This window comes from Microtus oregoni, unplaced genomic scaffold (assembly GCF_018167655.1).
Source record: "Microtus oregoni isolate MIOR12 unplaced genomic scaffold, Mior012 000061F_ref0000440, whole genome shotgun sequence".
Taxonomy (NCBI): domain Eukaryota; kingdom Metazoa; phylum Chordata; class Mammalia; order Rodentia; family Cricetidae; genus Microtus; species Microtus oregoni.
This window is the reverse complement of record NW_024543871.1, coordinates 8,503,614-8,527,557: the sequence shown is the minus strand read 5'-3', so window position 1 is coordinate 8,527,557 and position 23,944 is coordinate 8,503,614. Positions and strand designations below refer to the sequence as shown.

At 38.5% G+C, this 23,944-nt stretch overlaps 1 protein-coding gene across 1 annotated transcript in view; it reads left to right on the top strand.

Moving 5' to 3' along the window:
- Glra2 (glycine receptor alpha 2) overlaps positions 1-23,944 on the top strand; it is a 192,312-nt gene that overhangs the window by 130,104 nt on the left and 38,264 nt on the right. Inside the window, 1 exon segment of the mRNA XM_041639966.1 lies at positions 16,871-17,020. Coding sequence (XP_041495900.1) covers positions 16,871-17,020 — 150 coding nt within the window.

Below are 23,944 nucleotides of genomic sequence, written 5' to 3'. Positions count from 1 at the left end.
CATCTAAAGAAATAAGTTCCATTAGCTGATTTAGATGTGCCTCAGCTCTGGAGTTGTATGATTGCTGTTCTAGGAGTTAGCTTTAAATAACTCAAATCACCATAGGGGAATTAGTGAGAATGAGCAAAGTAGATATCAAACTCATAGTGAATCCATATTGAGGGATTTCTCCAGCATCAAAGAAGCTAGTAAAAGCAAAGCTGGTGTGAAACTGAACTCAGCCTTATTCCTACTGTGAAAGCATATTCCTACCCCTTGTTCTGTAAATTACAATCATTTCCATTCCCTTCAGCACCTTACAACCTGAGGATTTACTAGGAGTTTGATATCTACTCTCTTCACAATCATATGTATACGTTAAATGAATATTTAAAAATTTTAAAAATCAGTATGCTCTATGCAACACATATAATAACAATTATTCATAGTGTCGATGTGCTTCCTAATGTTAGAGTATACTGGTTAAAATTATACAAACAATATTTGCATGTTATTCATTATTGGTTTCATACCTTCCATTTCACCCACATTACTTATACATGTAGAGAAAGAAAGCTTGAGGTTTTAGCAAAGATCAAAATTAATTATGAATTGTAAAATCATTTATCTACTTCTAATAAAGCTTAATAGAATCTAAATTGGGATGTATACCAGATATATTTAAAATTCCAAAGGCATAATGTCATTCATTCACTTGTTTTGAAAATTAATAGTCTGATATGTAAAGGTAAAATCCAGCTGTTCAGGCCAAAGGGTAATTTTAAAATAAGAATCTTTGAAGGAAAATTATCCATCTGCTGCCCAACACTGACAACATTGACTTCAAGACCGAACAGTTGCTCCTAAATCTCCTAAGTGCTTCTATCCAGGAGAAAGTCACAGGAGACTGACTCTCACATTTAACTTTAATGAAGATCTTAAATTGGATGAAACTATTAATTAATCTTCCTAATTTGCAGTACTCAAGGCATTGACTCTAATGATATTATAGAAACGTAAGTGGCTAATTTCACCATGATGATGAGAATTACCATGCTTGAGCACTTAGAAGATACCAGGCCTAGTTCTAAGTTCTGCCTACTTGTTATTCCAAGTACGCTTAAGTTCTTACAGCAAATCTATTGGGTGGGCTCCACTTATTATCCTTATTTTTCATTTGATAAATATGAGACGCAGAGTCATTGAGTGTCCTGCCAAGTTATCCATCTGGTAAGAAGTAAGGCAGGATTAGGACACCCAAAGTGCAACACTTAGAATCTGTTTCATCCCTCTGCCTCCTTGTTATAGAAAGACTTACTATGGTATTACATGTGTTTTGTTTTGCTTGTTTGTTTGTTTCGAGAAGTACCATTTGCTTCTAAACAAGTAATTTTCCAGCTTAGGTAAATTCTACCCTGACAGGTAGAGATATTCAAAGAATGTCTATTATCAGATGAGACTGAAAGTGTTAAGAAGGCAGAAAGGAGGGCCTAGAGGCTATGTTTAGGACTGTCAGGTCCTATCCTATTGATTTTGGAAACTCCACCCTACTGTTGACTTAGTTTCCTCTCCCTTCAGTTTTTCTTTTCTTTGCATTCCAAGATCTTGCAAAGAAGAATCCCAGAAAGAGGAAAGTGGGGTCAAGGGAGAAGGAATGTTGTGACTAAGTTTGCAAACTCCATCAGTGACTGATCCAAGACCCATATTCCTGGCATCTTCTCACTGCCGCCTCCTTCATAACTCTGCTGCCTTCTCTCCGTTTCTGTAATACTACATGACTAATTTCTACCAAGAGACTCAAATTGATTTGTACTCTCTCAATCAGATACTTGCAAGTGATATATTAGAAATTGTGTGCTCAACGAGCCCAACACAAATCTTTTCACACCACCAATTTATCTTTCAATTATGTGGTGTACTCCCATACTGTCAAAATAATAATCATACCACCTGATAGCACGGCCTTTCTTATTTCTTCACAAAGTGTACACGTTTATTCATGTCATTTTATTCAAGAGGCCTGCAGATTTTTTTTAATTACCAATAGAGGCTCCCCCAGGCTAGTGTCTATTGCAAATATGCATCTAATTATTAATGAGTGATTTGTGCTTCTGTTTTGTTTTTGTTTTTTATTATTGTTGTTGTTGGTAGTGGTGGTGGTAGGTTTTTAGTTGTGGGTTTTGCGTTTTGTGGGGTAAGCAGAAAAATGTGGAGCCGAGTGGCATCAAAATGCTGCGTCGCTGCAGGAAATGGAAGCAGCTGGAACATGAGCTTAGGTGACTTATACTAACAAAAATTAAGGTCACCAACACGGCCAGGGGCTTTCATTACACATTAATTCCCAATCTCTGATTGAGCTTTCATGTTTTCCTTTTCTCTCCACGTGGAACTTGAAGCTTGGTGGGGCTCTGGAATCTTTCCATTTCAGTTTCACTTTGGCAAACATGAAATAGCAAAGTAGCTGGTTCGTTTCAAGAGCTTTAGGTTAGAAGACACTAGCTTTGAAAGCGCACTTTCTGTCAAGTTGGCTCCCATGGAGATATCTTTACAGGCCTCAAGCTTCCACCATAAGTTCACATTAAAATATAGTGAATATTTTAATTAGGTAAAGTAGGCCAAAGGAAATAGACTGGATAGTAACGCTTCTTTGCTACCACTAACACTGCTATCCAACTGAAATAGTATGTGTACCATGGTCTCATATGCTAAACGCTCTTTAGAGACACAACTGTAGGAAATCTTGTCATTAGCTTCAGGCTGCTACATCCCAGTGGTAAAAGGACTCAAGTGCATTGTTAAGAATCTTATTACAAAGAGAGGACTTATTGTCCCCCCAGAGTTAATATAAGAGTCAAGACATTCTTTAGGAAATGACAATTTTTTATCACCTTAGGTGAAACTGGGTGTCTAACACAGCCATGGATTACAGCCCACAATCCTGCATTCTCTGCATTTGCTATAGTTTACCCATCAGTCATCTCAAAAATCAGCTTGCGATGGTGGCACACACCTTTAATCCCAGCACTCGGGAGGCAGAGGCAGGCTGATCTCTGTGAATTCGAGACCAGCCTGGTCTACAGAGCTAGTTCCAGGACAGGCTCCAAAGCTACAGAGAAATCCTGTCTCGAAAAACAAACAAACAAAAAAATCAGCTTGAGTTTTGTCTTAGTTACTCTCCTATTGATGTTACAAAATGCCAGGATCAAGGCAACTTATAAAAGAAAATATTTAAATTATGTGTATGGTTTCAGAGGGTTAAAGTCTATGATGGTGGAGCAAAGGCATGGCATCCAGGAAGAGATGCGAGTGCACACCTTGGTGTGAAAGTAGGGAGCAGAGAAAAGCCCACTAGAAATGGTCTTTTGAACCCTCACAGTCTGCCTCCAGTGACATGCCTCCTAAATTCTTCCCAAACAGTTCCATCAACTGAGGACTCAATACCCAAATATATGAGCCTGTGCGGCCCATTCTACCGACCTATATTACCAACCCCCGAGGAGAATTTTTAAAATGAATATTCTCTGTTTTTTCTTCTCCCTTGCTTATAAATGTAAAGCCAGAACCTAGGTTAAGGTGAAGTTTGTAAAATAATAAATAAATAGATAAATGGGAACAATATCCCGAGAAAACATGACATGAACTGCTGAGAGAGCATGTAATCTCTGTGCTCATCTTTGAACATTCATAATCTTCTGTGGCTGAAAGTTAACACTTCTCTTCCTTCTTACATACCTAAGCCATTGCATGGACTTTCTCACCTTTTGTTCACTGTAGATGGTGTCACTGAGTGAAACCACGGTCTATGAGCAATTCCAGACTTAGCCCCAGAGAGACAGAAGTTCCCCCAGAGGTCAATGAACTAGCAAAGCAGAGTTTGAGGTCAATCCAGGTTAATTGTGAATTGCAGCTCAAATACTGACTGCCTCATTTTGGTAAAGTTAAAAAGTAAACTCACTTATCATTATAGTAAGAGATAAATAAACCAGAGTTGTGAGGCAAAAGTTCTTTATTGATGGTAATGATTATTCTATTTCTTTGTACCAGGACATCAGGTTTTATGACGTACAGGATGTTTACTACAATGAGATTCCCCTCTACATGAACTTAGATTATATGAATTTTAAATAGGATGAAAGAAAAATACTAATAAATTCTTAATGGATGCATAGAACATGAAATGCAACAGATTCTACTTTACATTCATTGCCTTGGGGAACATTGTCTTGAATCATGCAAGTTTTAAATTATTCAATGTCGTCAGAAGGCCATCTCTTGCAAACCAATGAGACTGAGCATGTACACAGTATCAAATGAGTGTTGATTTGCAAACAGGGCCTTACTCAATCCTTCACTGACCACATTGACCTGAAATCCATGGTCTGCTGCCTTGATATGAAGAAACTAAGGATCCAAAAGTTTAAGCCATTTTCCCAAGTTCATTGATCATTCAGCCAAGAATAAAATATTAGTTTGCCAGACCTTCATATGCTTTCTCTCCCAACCCCCCCACACTGGCTGAATGGATATCTCTGTAAGAGAGCATCATCTTGTCATTCCTTAATGTCATTCTTCTAATATTGACACAATATAACTAACTCTTTTCTTCGATTTCCCCCTTGATTTTCTAATAGCAGCTAATTAGCTACCAATCTCCCTCTTACTTCTCATTCCTGTCCCATTAGAGAAGAAGCATGCATCACATTTTGCATCTGAAGATGCAGTCATAAGAAGTAAGTGGTGGTGGTGTTCTCATTAGTTGAGAATGTAATGAAATGGGGCAGGCACAAGCAAAGGGAAGATTTTCTTGAGTTCTGCTTCTTTCCCTTTCCCTAGATGCAAATAGCCTCCTTATTTTGGCTTTCCCAGATGTCTTTTTTGCAGAAAACTTAAGGATACATTTCTGCAGGGTGACACTATGGTACAGTAAGTATTGTCTGTTATTGCTTGCATATTTTGGGGGTAAGCAGTTGTAGTCTTCTAGTCCCCCTTCCCTCTTCAAAACTCACATGGATATATGGTTTTGTTAAGGCACTTCGAACAGTTTCCTGGCTTCTATAATGGAGAGTAACATACTCATAAATAATATCAGCTAACTAGACCTGTGTAGCACCCAATGCCAAACAAAGAAATTGATCTCCAAAGGCTTTTCAGAATCGTCGATTTCTGGTTGGTTCATTCCGATGCCAGGTTTGAAGGTACTGACACCCAATGGCTATTTATGCAAACCACACTTTCATAAGAACTGTATTGTTTAAATTAGCTTGCCCAGACTCCAACAAGACTATCAGATATAAAGAGAAAATGCATGAGGGTTGGAATGTTGGCATAGACCAGCGAGTCAGCTCTGCCACTATACGTCTTTGCCAAGGAAATCTGATTTTCCTGCTTTAAACAGCAGGTGTAAGCTGTTTTAATTAGGCAATAAAAATCACAACCTGGCCCTGAAATTATAAAGACAGAATTGTGCACCATCATGAATCTTGGCACCCCAGTTAATTCAACTGTCTATTTTTTGATGATAAAATGGTTGAGTGTAGATAAGAGACAAAAGCAAAAAGCAAACCCAGAATTTTTTCTTCCATGTCTATTGATTTCTGGTGTTCTATGATTTTACTATGCATTTAATAAACTCATTTTCCATTCATGAAATTATGGTGGAGATAGAACTGGTATACTCCATAATACCAAACAAAACATGAATTGATTAGACACACCAAGTCTCCTATTCCATACAATGGGAGCGTATCTCAAGCTCCTCTGGCCAACAGGTAACCTCCATTTCAACAAGCATTAATCTAATTTCATTTCAAAATTTTCTCTTCAAAGTTAGAGAAAATAAATTTTCTTTCTGGGCAGAACAGAAACGCTTCTTTTTTGCTTTGGCATCAGTTTGTTGCATAGCTGGAGAATAATTAAAAATGAAAACCAAGCAGGAGGTGGCGGAGGATAATTGTTCAGAAGGAAAAATAGTGCTGGGGAGATGGTTCAGTGGATGAGTTTACTTGCTGTGAAGACAGGAGCTCCATAGTCTAAAGAAATCACTAGTAACCATATAAAAACAAATTTGGCCATGCACGTCTACAATCCCAGTGTCAGAGGACAGACACTAAGATACTGGGATCTTGCCGGCCAGCCCACTATTCTAGCTAAAATGGTGAACCTCGGGTTCATTGAAAGACTTCTGTTTAGAGAATACAGTGGAGAGTGATAGAGGAAGACCCTTGACTTCCTTCTCTGACCTCCAGATATGTGCACACAGGTATGTGCATCTCTCCTGCACACAAGCACCCTCTGTCTCCATGCAAAAAGAAAACTAACTAGGAGCATTTAGATTGTCCTATAAATCCCATTTTGTTTCTTTTCTATTAAAACTAATGCTTGGTTGATCATAGTCAGTTGTGAATCTTCTCCACTACAGGAAGCTTCTTTCTGTACATGTTAATAAAAAATACTTTTTATTGGCTTCTGGAGGCATGTCACAGCTCTCTGGGGTCAATCTAGTGACTAGAATGCACTTTAATAGGGACATTAATTGGCACACTGTCCTAAGGGAATGCTTGCCTGAGGAACAAAGAGAGTAGTCCCTGTAAAATGATTATTCATAATTCTATCCTGGGGATCAGTGTGGGATAGAAAATGTCTTAATCATAAACAAAGGACCTCTTGTCTTGGGAATTGCTGTCACATCTGAGTACAGAAAACAAATTGTAGGATGCAAGCAAATACACCCACGACTTGCTTTTCTACTTTGAAATTGAGTTGAGTCTGCAATCAATGAGACACTGACTCTAGAAAACTTTCTCGAGTTTTCAAAAACATCAAGAGCATTGAGAAAGCATCACTGAGAATTACCTCTAAAGGATGTTGACATGGTGCCCAAACAACAGTAAGTACATCAAATAGGTGCTTACCTAGAGCCAAGAAAACCTAAACCACGCAGTTGGTTCTACTTTTCCACCAGATTAACTTGTAAACTATATGAGCTATAAAGCTATAAAAACATAATAAATCATCATTCCCTTAGTGAAAATAGGTCCAGAGTAACATGAACATCATTAGCTAGCATCCCTAAAGCACATGACCTACTGAGCAGTTCAAGAGGTTCTCCCATTTCCATCCTGAGCTGGATCATCCCTCCTGAGGCTACCTGGAGGTCTCCTGCCCTAGGTAGTCAATGATTGGTGGGTAGAGTACCCTACAGCCTAGTGCTGATACTTGCTGGACATAACACACTTCAGCCCAGAACTCCTGGACTCGAGTGATCTCCCTGCCTTAGACTCCTGAGTAACTAAGGGTGGCTGGTACTAAAATAATAATAATAATTTTAAAATGACATATTTTTCTTCCATTTAGTTATCTCTTGTAGTTGACTCTTCATATAAAATAGTGATTTTGAACAAAATTCGTACTTCTTGGAAATTGTGTTAATCAAATGTGATTTATGGGGCACTTGCTAAGAGTTGAAAGCCCTGTCCTCTGTGGCATAGATAGAAAAGTACTGCCTTTCTATCCTGAGAATATTCCATACTTCAGTTGTGTAGATAAAACACATATGCACGGACACTAAACTGGGGCAACTAACTATAAATACATTATAAAACCTTTAGATGAGTGAGAGACTGTGGACAGAGAAAGCATCCTATCAAAGATAGAATTTGGGCTACTCCTTAAGTAATTATCTGAAAATAAATAGAAAAAAAGTGATAATTTACACAGTGAAAGAAAATTTCAAAAGAATTTCTGAATTTAATAACATATTTTATTGCACAAGATAACTCCTTGGTCTGTGCTCCCCACTTCAGCTTTAGATGTTCTGGTGTCCTTGAGAGGAACATCACCATGAACTGGAATTCACTGGTATGCCATAGATGCTAGGAGGTTGGGAGCATTTGTTTTCTTTCCTAACATTGGGGTTTTCCGACTCAAAATTGCTAGCATTTGGACTGAAGAACTTATGGCAAGGGAAATCCTGGCATTAGAGCATGTCCACCAGCATCTCTAACCCATACTAATAGCACCTCCCAGTGGTTATTACAAGGAAAAGTATCTGCAGGTATTATCAGGTTTTTCCTGAGGTTCAAAATCACTCCCTCAATTTGGAAACTGCTGGTATAAACGAGTCACAACAGGAATCGAGCTGGCTTCCTCGGGGGTAAGTCGAATTGCTTAAACAAAGTGCAAAGTTTGTGTTAGGAAAGAGTAGGGTGAAGTTAAATAATTAGGACAGGCACATTCCGTACAGTATCTCAAACATCAAAGCACGCAAAAGGCACCCATAGTAATGCTTAAGCACATGTTTCCAACTGAAATATTTTTTATTTTGGAAATTCATCCTATAGAGGTGAAAGGACAAAAAGACACGAGAAGACACTGACTGCACAGGGACCAATTGCTACAATAGCCAGATCTACCAGCTAATAGCTGAGCGTGTAACGACATCTTGGGAATGAAAAGTAGAGAGTAAACACTGGTACTTTGCAGCTAGAAATGTGAAGTCTGTACAACAGACTGAATATTACCGTGAGGGCAAGGAAGTAATGGTAAAAGCAGAGTTGCTAGTGAGAGGACTCTAATGAAATGGATGGCTGAGGGGATATTCAATTAAATTGACTGTGTAGATAATAACGGGAGACATAATGGAATTAGCACAAGCATATAGGAGATGTCATGGCTGAGGGATGGCTTTGGAAACATAAAAATATGAAATCTGTGGATGAGTGCAAAGAAAGATTCTTTCTCGTTCATTTTACACTCTACTCTGGAGCAGGCGGTCCTGGGTTTTTTGAGAGATCCTGGCCTCTTCAGCGTAAGATATCGCTGTCTTGAAAGAGATCCTAGGTAGATGTAGAAAGGTTAAGTCCTAAGGGATATTTTGGAGGCCCTCAAATAGCATGCACAGTTTTTTCCACATTCCATTGTGTAGTCAACTGGCCTAGAACATCTAGTTTGACTGGTGCAAGAAATGAGATTCTCAAGAAGTCTCTGCTATAGGGCATACAGCGGCAGCATTTCTACCCTTCTGTAATGCACAGAAAGAAAAAATCTATAGAAGTGGGTGGATTTATTGAGGGTGTGAATATAGAGTAGAAATTAAAGCAGAAAGAGATAGAGAGACACAAGACATGGAAGAAGATGCTCATAGAAGAATCATATATGGTCAAAGACTCTGAAAGGGAACCGGGCCTGTGTAGAAGCTGAAAGTGTCACGAGGAGAGGAAGAAGAATGTAGGCTTTTGATAAGATCTTTGCTTTTGCACATAAAGAACTGTCTGGGAAATATGATAAGACTTGTATGCCTATACCTCATTTGAAAATGAGCAGTAGAACATTTGTTCATTAGAATATTTTTTTCTTTCTTTTTTTTTATTGCGAAAAGAAGAAAAAAAACATAAACAAAAAACAAGTTTCCACCTCCTCCCAGCCTCCCATTTCCCTTCCCCTCTTCCCACCCTTCTCCCCCTCCTCCCACCCTTCTCCCCCTCCTCCCACCCTTCTCCCCCTCCCCCCACTCCTCTCCCCCTCCCTCTCCAGTCCACAGAGCAGTCCGGGTTCCCTGCCCTGTGTTAAGTCCTAGGTCCTCCCCCCTCCGTCCATATCTAGGAAGGTGAACATCCAAACTGGCTAGGCTCCCACAAAGCCAGCACATTAAGTAGGATCAAAACCCCCTGCCATTGTCCTTGGTGTCTCATCAGCCCTCATTGTTCGCCATGTTCAGAGAGTCCGGTTTTATCCCATGCTTTTTCGGTCACAGTCCAGCTGGCCTTGGTGAGCTCCCCGTAGATCAGCTCCACTGTCTCAGTGGGTGGATGCACGCCTCGTGGTCCCAAATTCTTTGCTCGTGTTCTCCCTCCTTCTGCTCCTCCTTGGGACCTTGGGAGCTCAGTCTAGTGCTCCTGTGTGGGTCTCTGTCTCTATCTCTATCCATCACCAGATGAAGATTCTATGATGATATGCAAGATATTCGTCAGTATTGCTCTAGGATAGGGTCATTTCAGGTTCCCAATCCTCAGCTGCCCAAGGAACTAACTGGGAACCTCATCTTGGGCACTAGGGAGCCCCTCTAGGGTCAAGTCTCTTGCCCACCCTAAAGTGGCTCCCTTAACTAAGAATTGTGGTTCCGTGCTCCCCTATCCACCTTTCCTTTATCCCAATTCTCCTGTTTCCCCAGGTCCCCCCTTCTTCCCTTCTACCTTTTCTCTCCCCATCTCCCCTTACCCCCATCCCACCCCACCCCCAAGATCCCATTTTCTCCCCGGAAATTTGGTCTACTTCCCTTAGCCAAGAGGACAACTATATGTTTTTCCTTGGGTTCACCTTCTTACTTAGCTTCTTTAGGTTCACCTATTGTAGACTCCATGGCCCTTATTTATGGCTAGAAACCAATTATGAGTGAGTACATCCCATACTCATCTTTTGGAGTCTGGGACACCTCACTCAGGATAGTGTTTTCTATTTCCATCCATTTGCATGCAAAATTCGAGAAGTCATTGTTTTTTACCGCAGCGTAGTACTCTAGCGTGTATATATTCCATACTTTCTTCATCCATTCTTCCATTGAAGGGCATCTAGGTTGTTTCCAGGTTCTGGCTATTACAAATAATACTGCTATGAACATAGTTGAACAAATGCTTTTGTCATTACATAGAGCATCTCTTGGGTATATTCCCAAGAGTGGTATTGCTGGGTCCAGGGGTAAGTTGATCCCGAATTTCCTGAGAAACCAAAACACTGACTTCCACAGTGGTTGCACAAGATTGCATTCCCACCAGCAATGGATGAGGGTACCCGTTCCTCCACAGCCTCTCCAGCAAAGGTTATCCTTGGTGTTTTTGACTTTAGCCATTCTGACAGGTGTAAGATGATATCTCAAAGTTGTTTTGATTTGCATTTCCCTGATTGCTAAGGAAGTTGAGCACGACCTTAAGTGTCTTTTGGCCATTTGAACTTCTTCTGTTGAGAATTCTCTGTTCAGTTCAGTGCCCCAATTTTTAATTGGGTTAATTAGCATTTTATAGTCTAGTTTCTTGAGTTCTCTATATATTTTGGAGATCAGAACTTTGTCTGTTGCGGGGTTGGTGAAGATCTTCTCCCAGTCAGTAGGTTGCCTTTGTGTCTTAGTGACCATGTCCTTTGCTTTACAGAAGCTTCTCAGTTTAAGTAGGTCCCATTTATTCAATGTTGTCCTTAATGTCTGTGCTTCTGGGGTTATACATAGGAAGCGATCTCCTGTGCCCATCTGTTGTAGGGTATTTCCCACTTTCTCTTCTATCAGGTTCAGTGTGTTCGGGCTGATATTGAGGTCTTTAATCCATTTGGACTTGAGTTTTGTGCACGGTGAGAGATATGGGTCTATTTTCATTCTTCTACAGGTTGACATCCAGTTGTGCCAGCACCATTTGTTGAAGATGCTTTCTTTCTTCCATTGTATACTTTTAGCTCCTTTATCGAAAATGAGGTGTTCATAGGTTTGTGGGATAAAATCCGGGTCTTCTATACGATTCCATTGGTCGACTTCATTAGAATATTTTTATGAGGCTATGGAAACCTTGATTCTATCTGCTTGCCTTCAGGGCTTTCTCTGCCTGGAATGAACTCCTGTCTACCTGTTATCACGCCCTCATTCGTAAAATGCACCACGTGTACCAAACACCAGATTCCCCTCCATCTTCTGTGTTTGGGGCTTTGCCTTTACAGTTTCTTTTAGCCATTAAACTCCTGAAGGTTAGGGACTAGCAAACATTTTCAAGAAATAAGCACTTAGTGTTTTAGGCTCTGCAGGCCGTTTGATTTTCGGCATAGCTACTCAACTGTGCCGTTTTAATATAAGTGTAGCCATAAGCAATACGTAACTAAGCAAGTATAACTGTGTTTCAATAAATATTTGGCAGATATTCAGTGAGTCAGATCCGACCCTTGGGCTATGATTTACTGCTCCCGGTCTACTGTGAACCAAGTCCCCACAAGTGAAATCAGAGAACTTCTGGGAAGAATCAGTAAGCATCTTACTCATCTTGCTTTTTCAGGGTCACCTTTCACAGCACGTACCACAATGCTTTTTACAGAACACTAGGCTATGAATAGCTGTCATGGTTTACATTTCTTAATATTGTTTTTGAAACTCTTCGCTTCAAAACTATTATTGTTATCATTATTATTATTGGTGTGTGTGTGTGTGTGTGTGTGTGTGTGTGTGTGTGAGAGAGAGAGAGAGAGAGAGAGAGAGAGAGAGAGAGAGAGAGAGGTGGAGGTCGGAGGACAATTTTAGGAGAGAATTTTGGGAGTTGGATCTCTCCTCCTACTGTGGAGTTGGAGTAGTGTCTAAGTGATGCCATGGGGCTTGCTCAGTAGATAGCTGTACCTGCTGGGACATCTTGCTAGCTAATTAAATATTCTTAAAAGGAGACTTGCCACAGTGGCATATATTCCTATAATCCCAATGTTTTGAAAGCCAAGATGAGAAGATGGTGAGTTCCAGGAAAGCCTGACCTATATAGCAAGGCCTTGCTCAATAACTTAAAGCTAAAATTAAATTAAAAAAAAAACAAAAATACTTGTAAAGAATCCAAGTCAGTGAATCAGAGCAGCATTTTGAGAGTTTAATTACCGTTGAAAAACTATCCTGCAAGTTGGTCGTAAGTAGTTCAGGAAGGGATCACGTAAGCTCAAGAATCATAAAAAGAATGTGACAGGAAAAGATGAGAGCTAAAAACTTCTAAGGATTAGCAGCCAAAGGGAGAGAATTTGATGTTAGAGCTGGTTAAAAGGAAGAAAAAGGAATTTCAATCCTGAGAGAGCAACACCAAGGGACATCACATTGTATGTAATAGTCATCTCCCAACACCCATGTGAATTCACTCCATGTGAATAATGCATTCAATGCCAGGACTTTAATACTGGAAAGAGGTTCCTAATTTGAAGGAAACTGAGAGACCAACCAAAATGATTAAGATAGTGAAAGAATTCCTTTATAAGCAGCTATAAAAGAAGCCAAATACATGCTGAGCCTGCAGATAGTCAGGAGGAGATAGGAAAAGGGTTTAGAAATTCCTGTGAGCACCAGGAATAAGAGAAATATGGTCAGCTCTACTGGACTTCATTCTGTGTATGAGTATATCTCAGGCAGTGACAAATTCTCTTCATTATGAGATCTTAAAATATTTACAGGAAATCTGAATAATATATAACAGGGAATATTGTGATTAGTAACATTTTATTATCATAGAATAGAGTTGCTTCAGATGAACAAGTATAAAACCAATTATTGCTTACTAAGGAAAAACATTCTGGAACTCTAGGGATGCTAAGAGAATTTAAAACTCGTTATAGTCCAACTTATAAGAGTCTAATATATGAAGGATACATGTGGATATTATTGTTTAAGATTATCTGATTTAATGTAAAACATGGCTAGAATATTCCTTCTTTTCATCCACAATCATTCATTTATCCATCTGTACATCCACCCCACATTATTTTTTCTTTCTTGTTTTTATTTTTGAGATTATAATATAGTACATTGCTCCCTTCCCTTTCCTCCCTCCAAACCCTCTCACACACCCCTCCCCCACTCTCCTTCAGAGTTATTTACTCTTTCCCACTAATTGTTGTTGAATGCATATATGTATATACATAATTCATTCTTACCTAGGATTTGTCAGGTTCTATACTGGTAATGCAAGGAGCAATTCTGCTCAGGCTCGTTCTTCTAAAAACAACCTCCTTACCCAAGCACAGACCTATAAAACCAGCTTGCAATCTATTGATAGAGCTAGAGAAACAGGTGACTAAGAAACAATAAATTTGGTAGCGTTCAGTAAGAGAATTTAAAAAAAAATGTCACCTAATCCAGATGGGAGAAAGGAGAAAGACTTAAGGAAGCTTCCTAGGAGAGTGGGCATTTCTGACAGATTTTGAAAGATTCTGAGAAGCCTCGGTCAAACTATGACTACCCATCCCAGGTAGAAATAATGATACATCCCTGGGAAGAAGATGGCAAACTGGGCCATCTTGGAACAATGTAAGCGGGACTGGCAAGTAGTTCCAATTGTCTGATATAGCATAAAGCAGATAGCAATCTTCAAAAGAATAAGTGTACTACCAGGACATCTGCCGTAATACAGTATCTTCTAGACATGACAGGGAAGCAGTACTTTTAAAATCTCAGCAGTATGGTTGACCTAAGGAATACCTGCACCAGATCCACAGCCAAAGTTCAGGCCGAGCTCTGGGAGTCCAAACAAAGACAGGTAGGAGGGATTATATGAGCAAGACAGGTCAAGATTATGAGGAGGAAATCCACAGACACAGCTGAATCAAACTCTTGGGAACTCACAACCTCTAGACCTGCATGGGAGCCTGCATGGGAACCATGGAACTAGGCCCTCAGCATGTTGAGTAGCTGTTTGAGGACCCCATCGCAGTGGGACCAGGATCCATCCCTGGCTTTTTGAACCCCCTTCCTTAAAGTGGTAAGCCTAGCTCAGCCTTGATGAAGTGGGGAGTGGCTTGGTTCTGCCTCAGCTTAATCTGTCAGCCTTTGTTGACACCTCTTGGGAGGCCTTTCCCTTCAGAGGAGTGGATATGGGGGTGGATTGTGAAGAGGGTGAGGGTAACAGGAGAATGGGAGGGAGGAGTAACTGTGGTTGGTATGTAAAATGAATAAGAAATCTAAAATAAAAATAAACAGAATACCTGAACCATTTGACTTACCAATGTTGGTAGGAAAATTTCACAAGGCCACACTCTTAGATGAAGAGCTACAGGGAAGGAATGACTGCAAAAGAAGGAGAATCAGTCTTTTCTATGGAACCCCCCCCATAGGATATTCAGTCTCAAGTTCTCATGTACATGAACACGTACATGAACAACACTAAGTGAATGAAGTAGGGACAAGTGAATGCGAGTATGTGGGGATGGTGTGTGTGTGTGTGTGTGTGTGTGTGTGTGTGTGTGTGTAACAATAGATTATAAAAGAAGAGGACCTGAAATTGAGACGGGTAAAGGAAAGAGTTGGAGGAAAAGGGAAGGGGTGGAAGTAATATAGAGTACACATGTATGAAACCCCAAAATAAAACTAGTAATAATAACTGCATTCTATTGTAGACATTTTTGTTTCCTTGTTAACTTCTCTCTCTTCCAAAATTGTTTCCTTTAACAAAATCACACCCATATAAAGTCAAATAATTACAAGCCTTTCTATAGCATTTATTTTATCCTTGACATTATCCTAAACTCTGCATATAGTAAATGATTTTCTTTACCTCCTCCTCGGTGAGACTGGTACTATGACAGCTCATATTTAACATCTGAGGAATGGATTCACCAAGGTGAAGCAATTTAGAGATGTTAACCACTTTCCGTAGCAAATGTACTTCTTCCACTCTAAACTTTGTACTCTTTTGCCCTCTGTGCTGCTGCTAACTTTCTGAATAAAGAGACTTTTTATATCATTCCCTGCCATAATGCATCCAAAATTTGGTCTAGTGAATAAACACAGAGACAATCAGATATTTGTGGGAAAAGATGCTCACAGCAGCAAAATTTGTGTATGGAGAAATGCAATTGAAAATAACCTAAATGGTTTATAATGCGTGCATGCATTGGAAATGATGACGTAGAAGTAAGTTAAACTGCATGACAAAGGCCATAAATGCCAAAAGGAATGGAGGCTATAAGAATGTGACCCTAGGAACTGTATTATGTATGATCAGGTAAGAAATACACTAGTCAACACTCTATTTCAACTTGAATCTTGACTTTGACGTTTTACTTTTGTGCTTTGAGGTGATAATTTAACCCTTCTTTACTCCAGTTTTCCGTCTTAGAAAATGGATAATACTATTGGTATAGGGCTTAGCAGTTATATACATATGTGATACTTAAAAGGGTAGTTGACAAGTGCTTAGAGTAGAAAAGGAAAAACATAGTAAGTAAATCCATAAACATTAGAGTTGAATACTACGCACTCATTTGGCAGTTTGAGTATCTTTGACAGTCTGAGATCTGCAATGTTACAACAACCTTATTTTTCCTCGCTGTACCATGAAAATGTGTATAGAGTGAGATGTTGACCCTTGCAAAGCAGCGAGAGTCACAAGTTCCCGCTACCCCGAGTCATTGTCTCATGTGTCTCATATTTAATCTTCTGAGTGGTACTGGCATGACTTTTGTACCTTGTCTTTAGAATTATAGCACTTTTTATTGCTACATAATTATGCGGTATAGTGGGATGTTAGGTAATTTATTTTGTTCTTAACTCTGAAACTTGAACCCAAAGTCCCATATGTGCTGAATATGACTGATACTACTGAACTATACACCGGACTCTGATGTGATATTTTAATTTGTATATATATTAAGTGATAGTCAACTTATGGTATATACCCTACATCTTGAACTTTTACTATTTCTTTCTGGCAAGTTGATTCAAAATTGTCTTTTCTAACTATTTTGAGGTATATGACGCATCATTGTTAATTATGTTAGTCATTTTCTGCAATGTAAAATTATAATTTATTTCTCCAACTGCAGCATTATATCCACTTACCATATCCAATCTCTGGCAGGTGCTAATACACTCTTAACTTTTGTGAGATAATAACAGAGATCATTGCTTTGCTTAAGATAGTGTCCTCCAGTTTCATCCGTGTGTGTTTGTTGTATTAGATCACACACACACACACACACACACACACACACACACACACACACGTGTGTGTAACTTCTTTGGTTAGTCTATTGGTAAACATTGGTGGCAGCACGTGGCACCGTAATTTTCTAAAGACTAGAAACACTTGGCCATTACTTGGGCCGTTCATATAATGTAGAACTGGATGTTCTGGCAAGCCTTCACAGCTTCCTTCTTCTTCTCTCATCCCATCCTGTTCCTCGGGTCTCCTATGTGAAGGCGATTGACATTTGGATGGCAGTGTGCCTTCTGTTTGTGTTTGCTGCCTTACTGGAATACGCAGCAGTGAACTTTGTCTCCAGGCAGCATAAGGAGTTCCTGCGTCTCCGGAAACGACAGAAAAAGCAGACTAAGGTAGGCTTGTCACTCAGTACAGAATCACACAGAGCTTGAGGTTGTTAACCAACCAATGTAACAATAACAACAAAAAAAAAACACCTAGAACACATAATGACGAAGAAAATGAACTTAATTTTTGTTCTAATTAATTGTTGATCAAACTAGTCCTTTAAAATGGTGGGTAAGGTTAGCAGGTTTAGTCAATATAATTACAAGTCACACAGCTAAGCATGATTTCCAGGTAAATATATTATAATATAATTGTATCCCAAATGATGCATGGTATACAATTATATTGAAATTATTTCCTGTTTATCTGAAATTCAAATCTTCTTGGGCTTTCTGATTTTTATGCAACGACTCTAACTAGCCATATAGATTCACTGACAGTTCTTTTAAAACCGTGGATGAATATTGACAATTTGTATGTGACTATGTGTACATAACTAACTGATTTGATGTTTTTCATCAGTGGATCTGACTTTATGTCAGTGGTTCTCAACCCTACTAATGGTGTGATCTTTTAACACAGTTCCTCATGTTGTGGTGACCCCACCATAATATTATTTCCTTGCTACTTCATAACTGCATGTTTTGCTCTTCTGAATCATAATGTAAATATCTGATACGTAGGATCTCTGATATGTAATCCTTGTGGAAAGGTCATGCGATCCCCAAAGGGGCATTGACCCACATCTTAAGAATCACTTATTTCTATGTTCTGTACCCTACATGTGCACACTGCATCACTGCATGTTGGTACTTTCAATAAGGCTGGTATCATTGTCTTGACTTTAGCACAGAAACCTTAAGTTTTCCATTACTTAGATGTTTATATTTCAACTTTGCAGCTCAATACCTCCTATTTAGTAGGTCTCAAACTTGCCTGAACATTAGAATCATCTAGAGACTCTTCAAAACTCCCAAGCCTTGGCAGCACCCCACCACCAATTAAATCTTTTTTTCAGGATAAGGCTCAGTATTTCTTCAGCTCCCAAGCAATTGAGTGTAAGGGCATGTTTGGAAAGCAGCCCTGGTTTATATCTTAGCCCCATGAGGGATAACAGAAGCATTGTGTCTTGCTTGCACTTCTGACTGGAAGAGGAATATGTCTATTGATAAAGAGAGTGTTACCTTCTATAACAATACCACTAAAAATTCAAGTAAAAATTTAATGTAGATTATATGAGCTGTTTTTCAAAATCTACCCCCCAAGGTTCCATAAACCTGCTGGTGAAGGTAAAGCAAACTCTGAATCATATGCTAATATGTTGGAGTTTTTTTAAAAAGGGGGGGGTGTCAATATTGCTGCTTATAAATACATAGCTATCAAAGAGTCATTGTTAGTTTACTTTGAGGAGTTTGTGTATGTATGAGCTCCCTGAGTACTGGCTGCATTTACCAAAGGTTTTTAAAGCAGTATGAAAACACATACTGCTGGCTGACCAGTCTCTTCTGCCTAGCTCCATTTCAAGAATATTTTATCTCTCCAGCCTAGGGACATGGACACACAAACATCTTTTCTCATACTTTGCCTTTTTACACTGTGCTTATATAAATTATAAATCATATCCCTGTGGAACCTAGTTATTTCTTCAGAGAAGTCCAGTGTGATGGCACAAGTTCAGAATCACTTGTTCTGCCCAGGAAATAATATTGAATTGTGATGGTTTTTCAGCTCATAAACAGTGCAGTTTGCACCATGAACGTTACAACGACGTTATGGTCTATGTGGAGCTTAAGTCACTCAAAAAGCTATTTTAAGAGCTAATACTGCCAATGCTCCCCCAAATTTTACCTTATCATAATGGAATTCATCTAAGATTTTTAAGGGAAATGCTGATTCTCAGTGGAATTCAATGAAGACACTGACTCATAAGGCTTGGAGGGAGAAATGAGAATGTGCACAATTAATAAAAACCCCAGATGATTTTGGTAATGAGAAAATTTAAAAGACATTATCAACTCACTTCTTTTGTCTGTAGATAAAAAACAACTTTTAGTTTCCTTCCAAAATCTGAATAATTGGTAAAATATTTTTGAAAAGCGGTGTAGAAGATTCTTTGACTGAATCTGAGCTCTATTTGAATGGATTCTGTGATTTCGTGACAATACTGGCATAATAGAATAATAGCCATTAAAGACTAGCACATTTTTTCAAACTGTAACTAGTAAAAGAACAGAAGAAAAGAAAACACAGGGTAAAAAGAAAGTAGAGATTAAAGAAAGGGGAAATGGAGAGCAAGAATGATAAAGAAAATCAAATGGCAAAGTGATCAATCAACCCCAAATGCATCAACAAATAATACAAAAAATAGACAAATCAAAATTAAAAAAGATTGTCAGATGAAATAAGAACCCAAATAAAATCCAATTCCTTCTTTCCTATATAGTTAGAAGGGCAATACAGAAGCCTAAAATTAATAGTAGATAGATAGATAGCATGAAAATGTTAATCAAATAAAGCCAATTGAGTACCTTTAATATTTAATATTTGAGAAAAATCTGCTGCTAAATCCAGGCATATAAACTCACAACTGTAATTTCAAAACTCAGGAGGCTCAGACAGGAGATTTTTGTAAGCTATATGGCAAGCTTGGACTATCTAGTGAATTCTAGGCCGATGGTAACTTGCATATAAAAACAAAAGCAAATACACAAAGTTATTATTTATATTAAACTGATAGCATGGTCTTGGATATGCAATGATTAAATTAACAAATAAAAAAGCAGATAAAACCACAATCATAATTATGAACAAATTTAACATACATCTTTCAATAATTGATGGAAAAACAGTCAATTAGAAAATCATTAAGGATATAAATTTAGCAATAGGATTAATAAACTCACTGTACCAAAAACTGAAGAGAACGCATACTTTACATATGCAGAAGGAACATTTTGTTAAGTTTACCACGAGCTGGACTATAAAATACATCACAATAAACACACAGTGTTTTAACATATTTTTCTGTTGCTATAATGAATACATTGACCAAAGCAACTTTGTGGAAGAAAGGGTTTATTTGCCTTCCACTTGCAGGTCATAATCCATCACTGAGGGAAGACAGGATAGGAATCTAAGCAAGAACTCAAAGCAGAACTTATAGAGGAATGATAGCCAGTTTATGCTCATCAGGGCCTGCCTATACATAGTGCCATCGACAATGGGATGCCCCCACTCCCCTGGGATGCCCTCACCCTCCCACCCCCCACTCCCAAAACGCCTATCATCAGTCAAGACATGTTCAAAGATCAATCCAATAGAGATAATTCTTTAGTAGAGTGTCCCCCTTGCCAGGTGAGTCTAGGTTTTGTCAAGTAGGTAACATGTACTACGAATCACATCAAAGGATTGAAACCTGTTATAAATTAAGTACTGAATATGTGTCCCAATCAAGTGAATTTGGGCTAAATATCACCAATAAAATGATGACTACAAAAATGTTCCTAAGTTTGAAAATTAAAACATACCGCAAGAATAATCTGAGCCTTAAAATAATTCACAAGGAGCATTGTGAAATACTTTAATTGAAAGGTAAGTTATGCATATCAAAATTCATTATCTTAAATAAAGCCAGGTTTTTGGAAAACATCGATTTCAAAAGATTATCTTATATAGGCAGATTTGCAAATCAACTATCTAAGAAACTGTCTCATGAATATGGAATAACAAATGGGAAGTCTTTGAAGGTATACCTTGCTCAGCCTAGATGTAGTAGGGAGGGCCTTGAACCTTCCACAAAGCAAAGTGTCGTACCCTCTCTTAGGGTTGGGGGTGGGTGGGTTGGGAGTGTGTGTGGAGGGAATGGGAGGAGGGGAGTGAGTGGGAATTTAGATTGGTATTTTTTTAAAAATAGAATCTAATAAATAAAAAAAAGGAAAAAAAAACACAAAGTATATATAGGATAAAATTTAATTAACTTCAAGAATGCCCTATTGAGTTTTCTACCTAGAAGAATACTTTCAATCCAGTATTTAGAGAAATACTAGATTGCATTAACTGGTAGGTGAGAATGTTGAGAAACCAAGAGTAGATTACTTAATAATTTAGCATTATAATTTAGCATTCAGTGGAAGAGCTAGGGAAAAACAAATTTTGTATGCTTTTAATCCTTGACATCATTGGACTACTCACCTGCCCTTGTCTTCTTTCATTAATTTGTCCAAGCTAAGTCAGGGAATGTGGCGTTTTCATGGAGAATGAGACAAAGAAAAACAGTAAATAAAATTGAAAAAATAGGTAGATACTTTTCAGAGCAGTGTACAAGATTTCACTTTATGCTAATGGACTGGAATCCAAAGGGTGGTCTTAAATTTACAAATAGGCTATCGAGATAGGGAATGGATATAAAGGGGGCAGCAGCACACCAGTTAGGAAAAACTGTATGCAAAAGATGATGGTGATTTAGACTATCATGTTTGTTCTTAGAATGAAGGGAAGTAGTCAGATTTAATACTCAAGCATCCATTCATTCGCAAATAATTATTTGTTACATACTATGCACTGAACACTATCTAGATCTTTAGACTTCGTTGTACAACAGGACAGACAAAGTATAATTCTTTGATGAAGCTCACGTTCTAGTGGTCATAACTTGGAGGCAAAACCAGTGATTCATGATGCTTTTATATGAGAAGGTGAGCAAAAGAAAGGAATTGAATATTATGTAAATTTTTGAATTAAGCAACTGTATCATCAGAACCAGGTAGTTATTGTATTAAAATTGAGCTTATTGTAAAAGAATCAAATTTAGAGTTAAATTGCAGAGTCCTATTTGATATGATCAAGTTTAGATACTTATGGAACAGCTCAGTTGAGCTGGTGAGTAATTAGATGAGTTCATGAGAGGGAGAAAACCTGGACATACAATTGGAAGTGACTAGGAAACAGATAATGTCTGAACTTAGCAAAAGCGGGTGAAACCACCCACCAAAGGAATAGAAATGAAAATGCCCTGAAAATGGAGCACTTAATCACTTAGAGAATTGTCTGGACTAGGTTGAACTGAAAAATAAATGAAGAAAATGGTGGCAGATTTTAGCTAGCACTTGCAATTGCCTTTGTCATGCAGGGAAGCATAGGAGCTAGAATGGAAGAAAATGTGTTCATAAAAGGAATTTCCTCAAAAATAGAAGATAAAAGAATATATTTGACAAAGGGAATACTCAAATGAAAAGGAAGATATTAACACCACGCTGAACAGAAAGCATAAATTCAAGAACAAATGTCTTAAGACGATCTTTCTTTAAAAAAGAATTGTAAAATATCCAGAGCAAAGGAGTTAGCTTCATATAGAAATATGTATTTCATTTTACCCATGATTTCATTCATCACCAACTTACTGAATAAGATATTAAAGGACAGAGAAGTAAATTTCTCGATATTCATACCCCAGGTAATGAATGACCTAGCAGAATCTCAGTTAAAATACTATCTTCTAAAACTCTGTGTCTCACCATTATACAGAAGAAATGGGACAATAGCTAGGATTGTGACTCAGTTGGTAGGTTCACTGATGGTAAGATGAAAGTTCCTAATTCTGCCCTTAAATTCTGAGGTTCATTACTGGCTCAAAGTGAGATGAAAAGAAGAAATGTAGATACATTGAGAAAGATGGTAAAAGTAGCAATTCGGCAGAGTGGAAAGGCCAGTATTCAAAGGCAAGAGAGGAAACTAGAACGCCAAAGCAGAGACAGTATGTATTCATATAAGAATCTGTAATAGTCAATAAGCAGGTGTATGTTTTTACCCAGGAAGCTTCCAGGCTCAGGTCCAGCCCCCAAGAAGACAGATGCTTGAGTACATATCCAATTATAGTTGTAGATGAGTACCAGTAGGTAGAACATCAAGAAAGTATGACAGGAGAGTTGGAGGAAAAAAGGGAGGAAAGAAGAAAGATAGGAGGAAAAATGGAAGAGTTTAGCGAGAGAGTAGTTGTAGCAATGTGCCCCAGACTAAGGTAGATAGCGTAGGGAGAAAATGAAAGAGACACTAGCTATTCACGTAAGGTAGCTGGGTTTAAGGAAAGATTTGTATAGATCATGTACTGGGAAGCAAGATGATACTTGAGTTTAAAGAGAGACATCTCTTTAAATATTTTAAAATTCTTCATACTTCTTTGAGAATTCCTTACGTGCATGCAATGTATTCTAATTGTATTCATTCCACGCTCCTCTGCCCAACACCTCCCAGACCCATTGCCCACACCCTAGTTGTTCCCAACTTCATGTGTTAGACTGTATTTTATAACCCAGCTAGTCCAATTCATGCTGTCCATATACTCATGGTTCTGGGGCTATCCACTAGAGCATGGTCAACCTACCAGAGACTACACGTTTTAAACATGATACTCTCCCTTTCTTAGAAGCCATCAACTGTCAATGGGCCCTCAGCTAGGGGCCAAGGTTTTCCATCTTCTTCCCCATCTATGCAAGAATGGTGATTGGCTAGATACCATGTAGGTCTTGTGCAGGTGACCACTGCTGCCATGAGATCTTGGGTGTAACAGAGCATCAGCTGAAGATGCTAACTCACCTGTCATCTTTGGCCTTCCCAGTCTTTCTACCCCCTCTTCTCTGAGGCTTTCTAATCTGTGAGGGAAAGGGCTGAGAGATGTGCTTGGAGAGAGTTACAGTTGCTGCTTTGCAAAATGTACTGCATTTTTATCAAAATGGAAGTTGCATTTTTTTCATGAAAATTGTCTGAAGTCTACACATCTAAACAGGAATTAGAAACAAAATCAAAATCAAGAAGCAAAATACCCCACAAAATAGAAAAAAATCAAATAAACAGGCAAAGTACTGACTTTTTCAATACTTTTAAATCTGATAGGAAAAAAAAGGTGTCATCAGTTGCTAGCATTCACTGAGGGCTTGCTCAGTGTCAACTATTACTCTTAACTCTTTTGTGTTTAATAATTCATTCAATCTCCA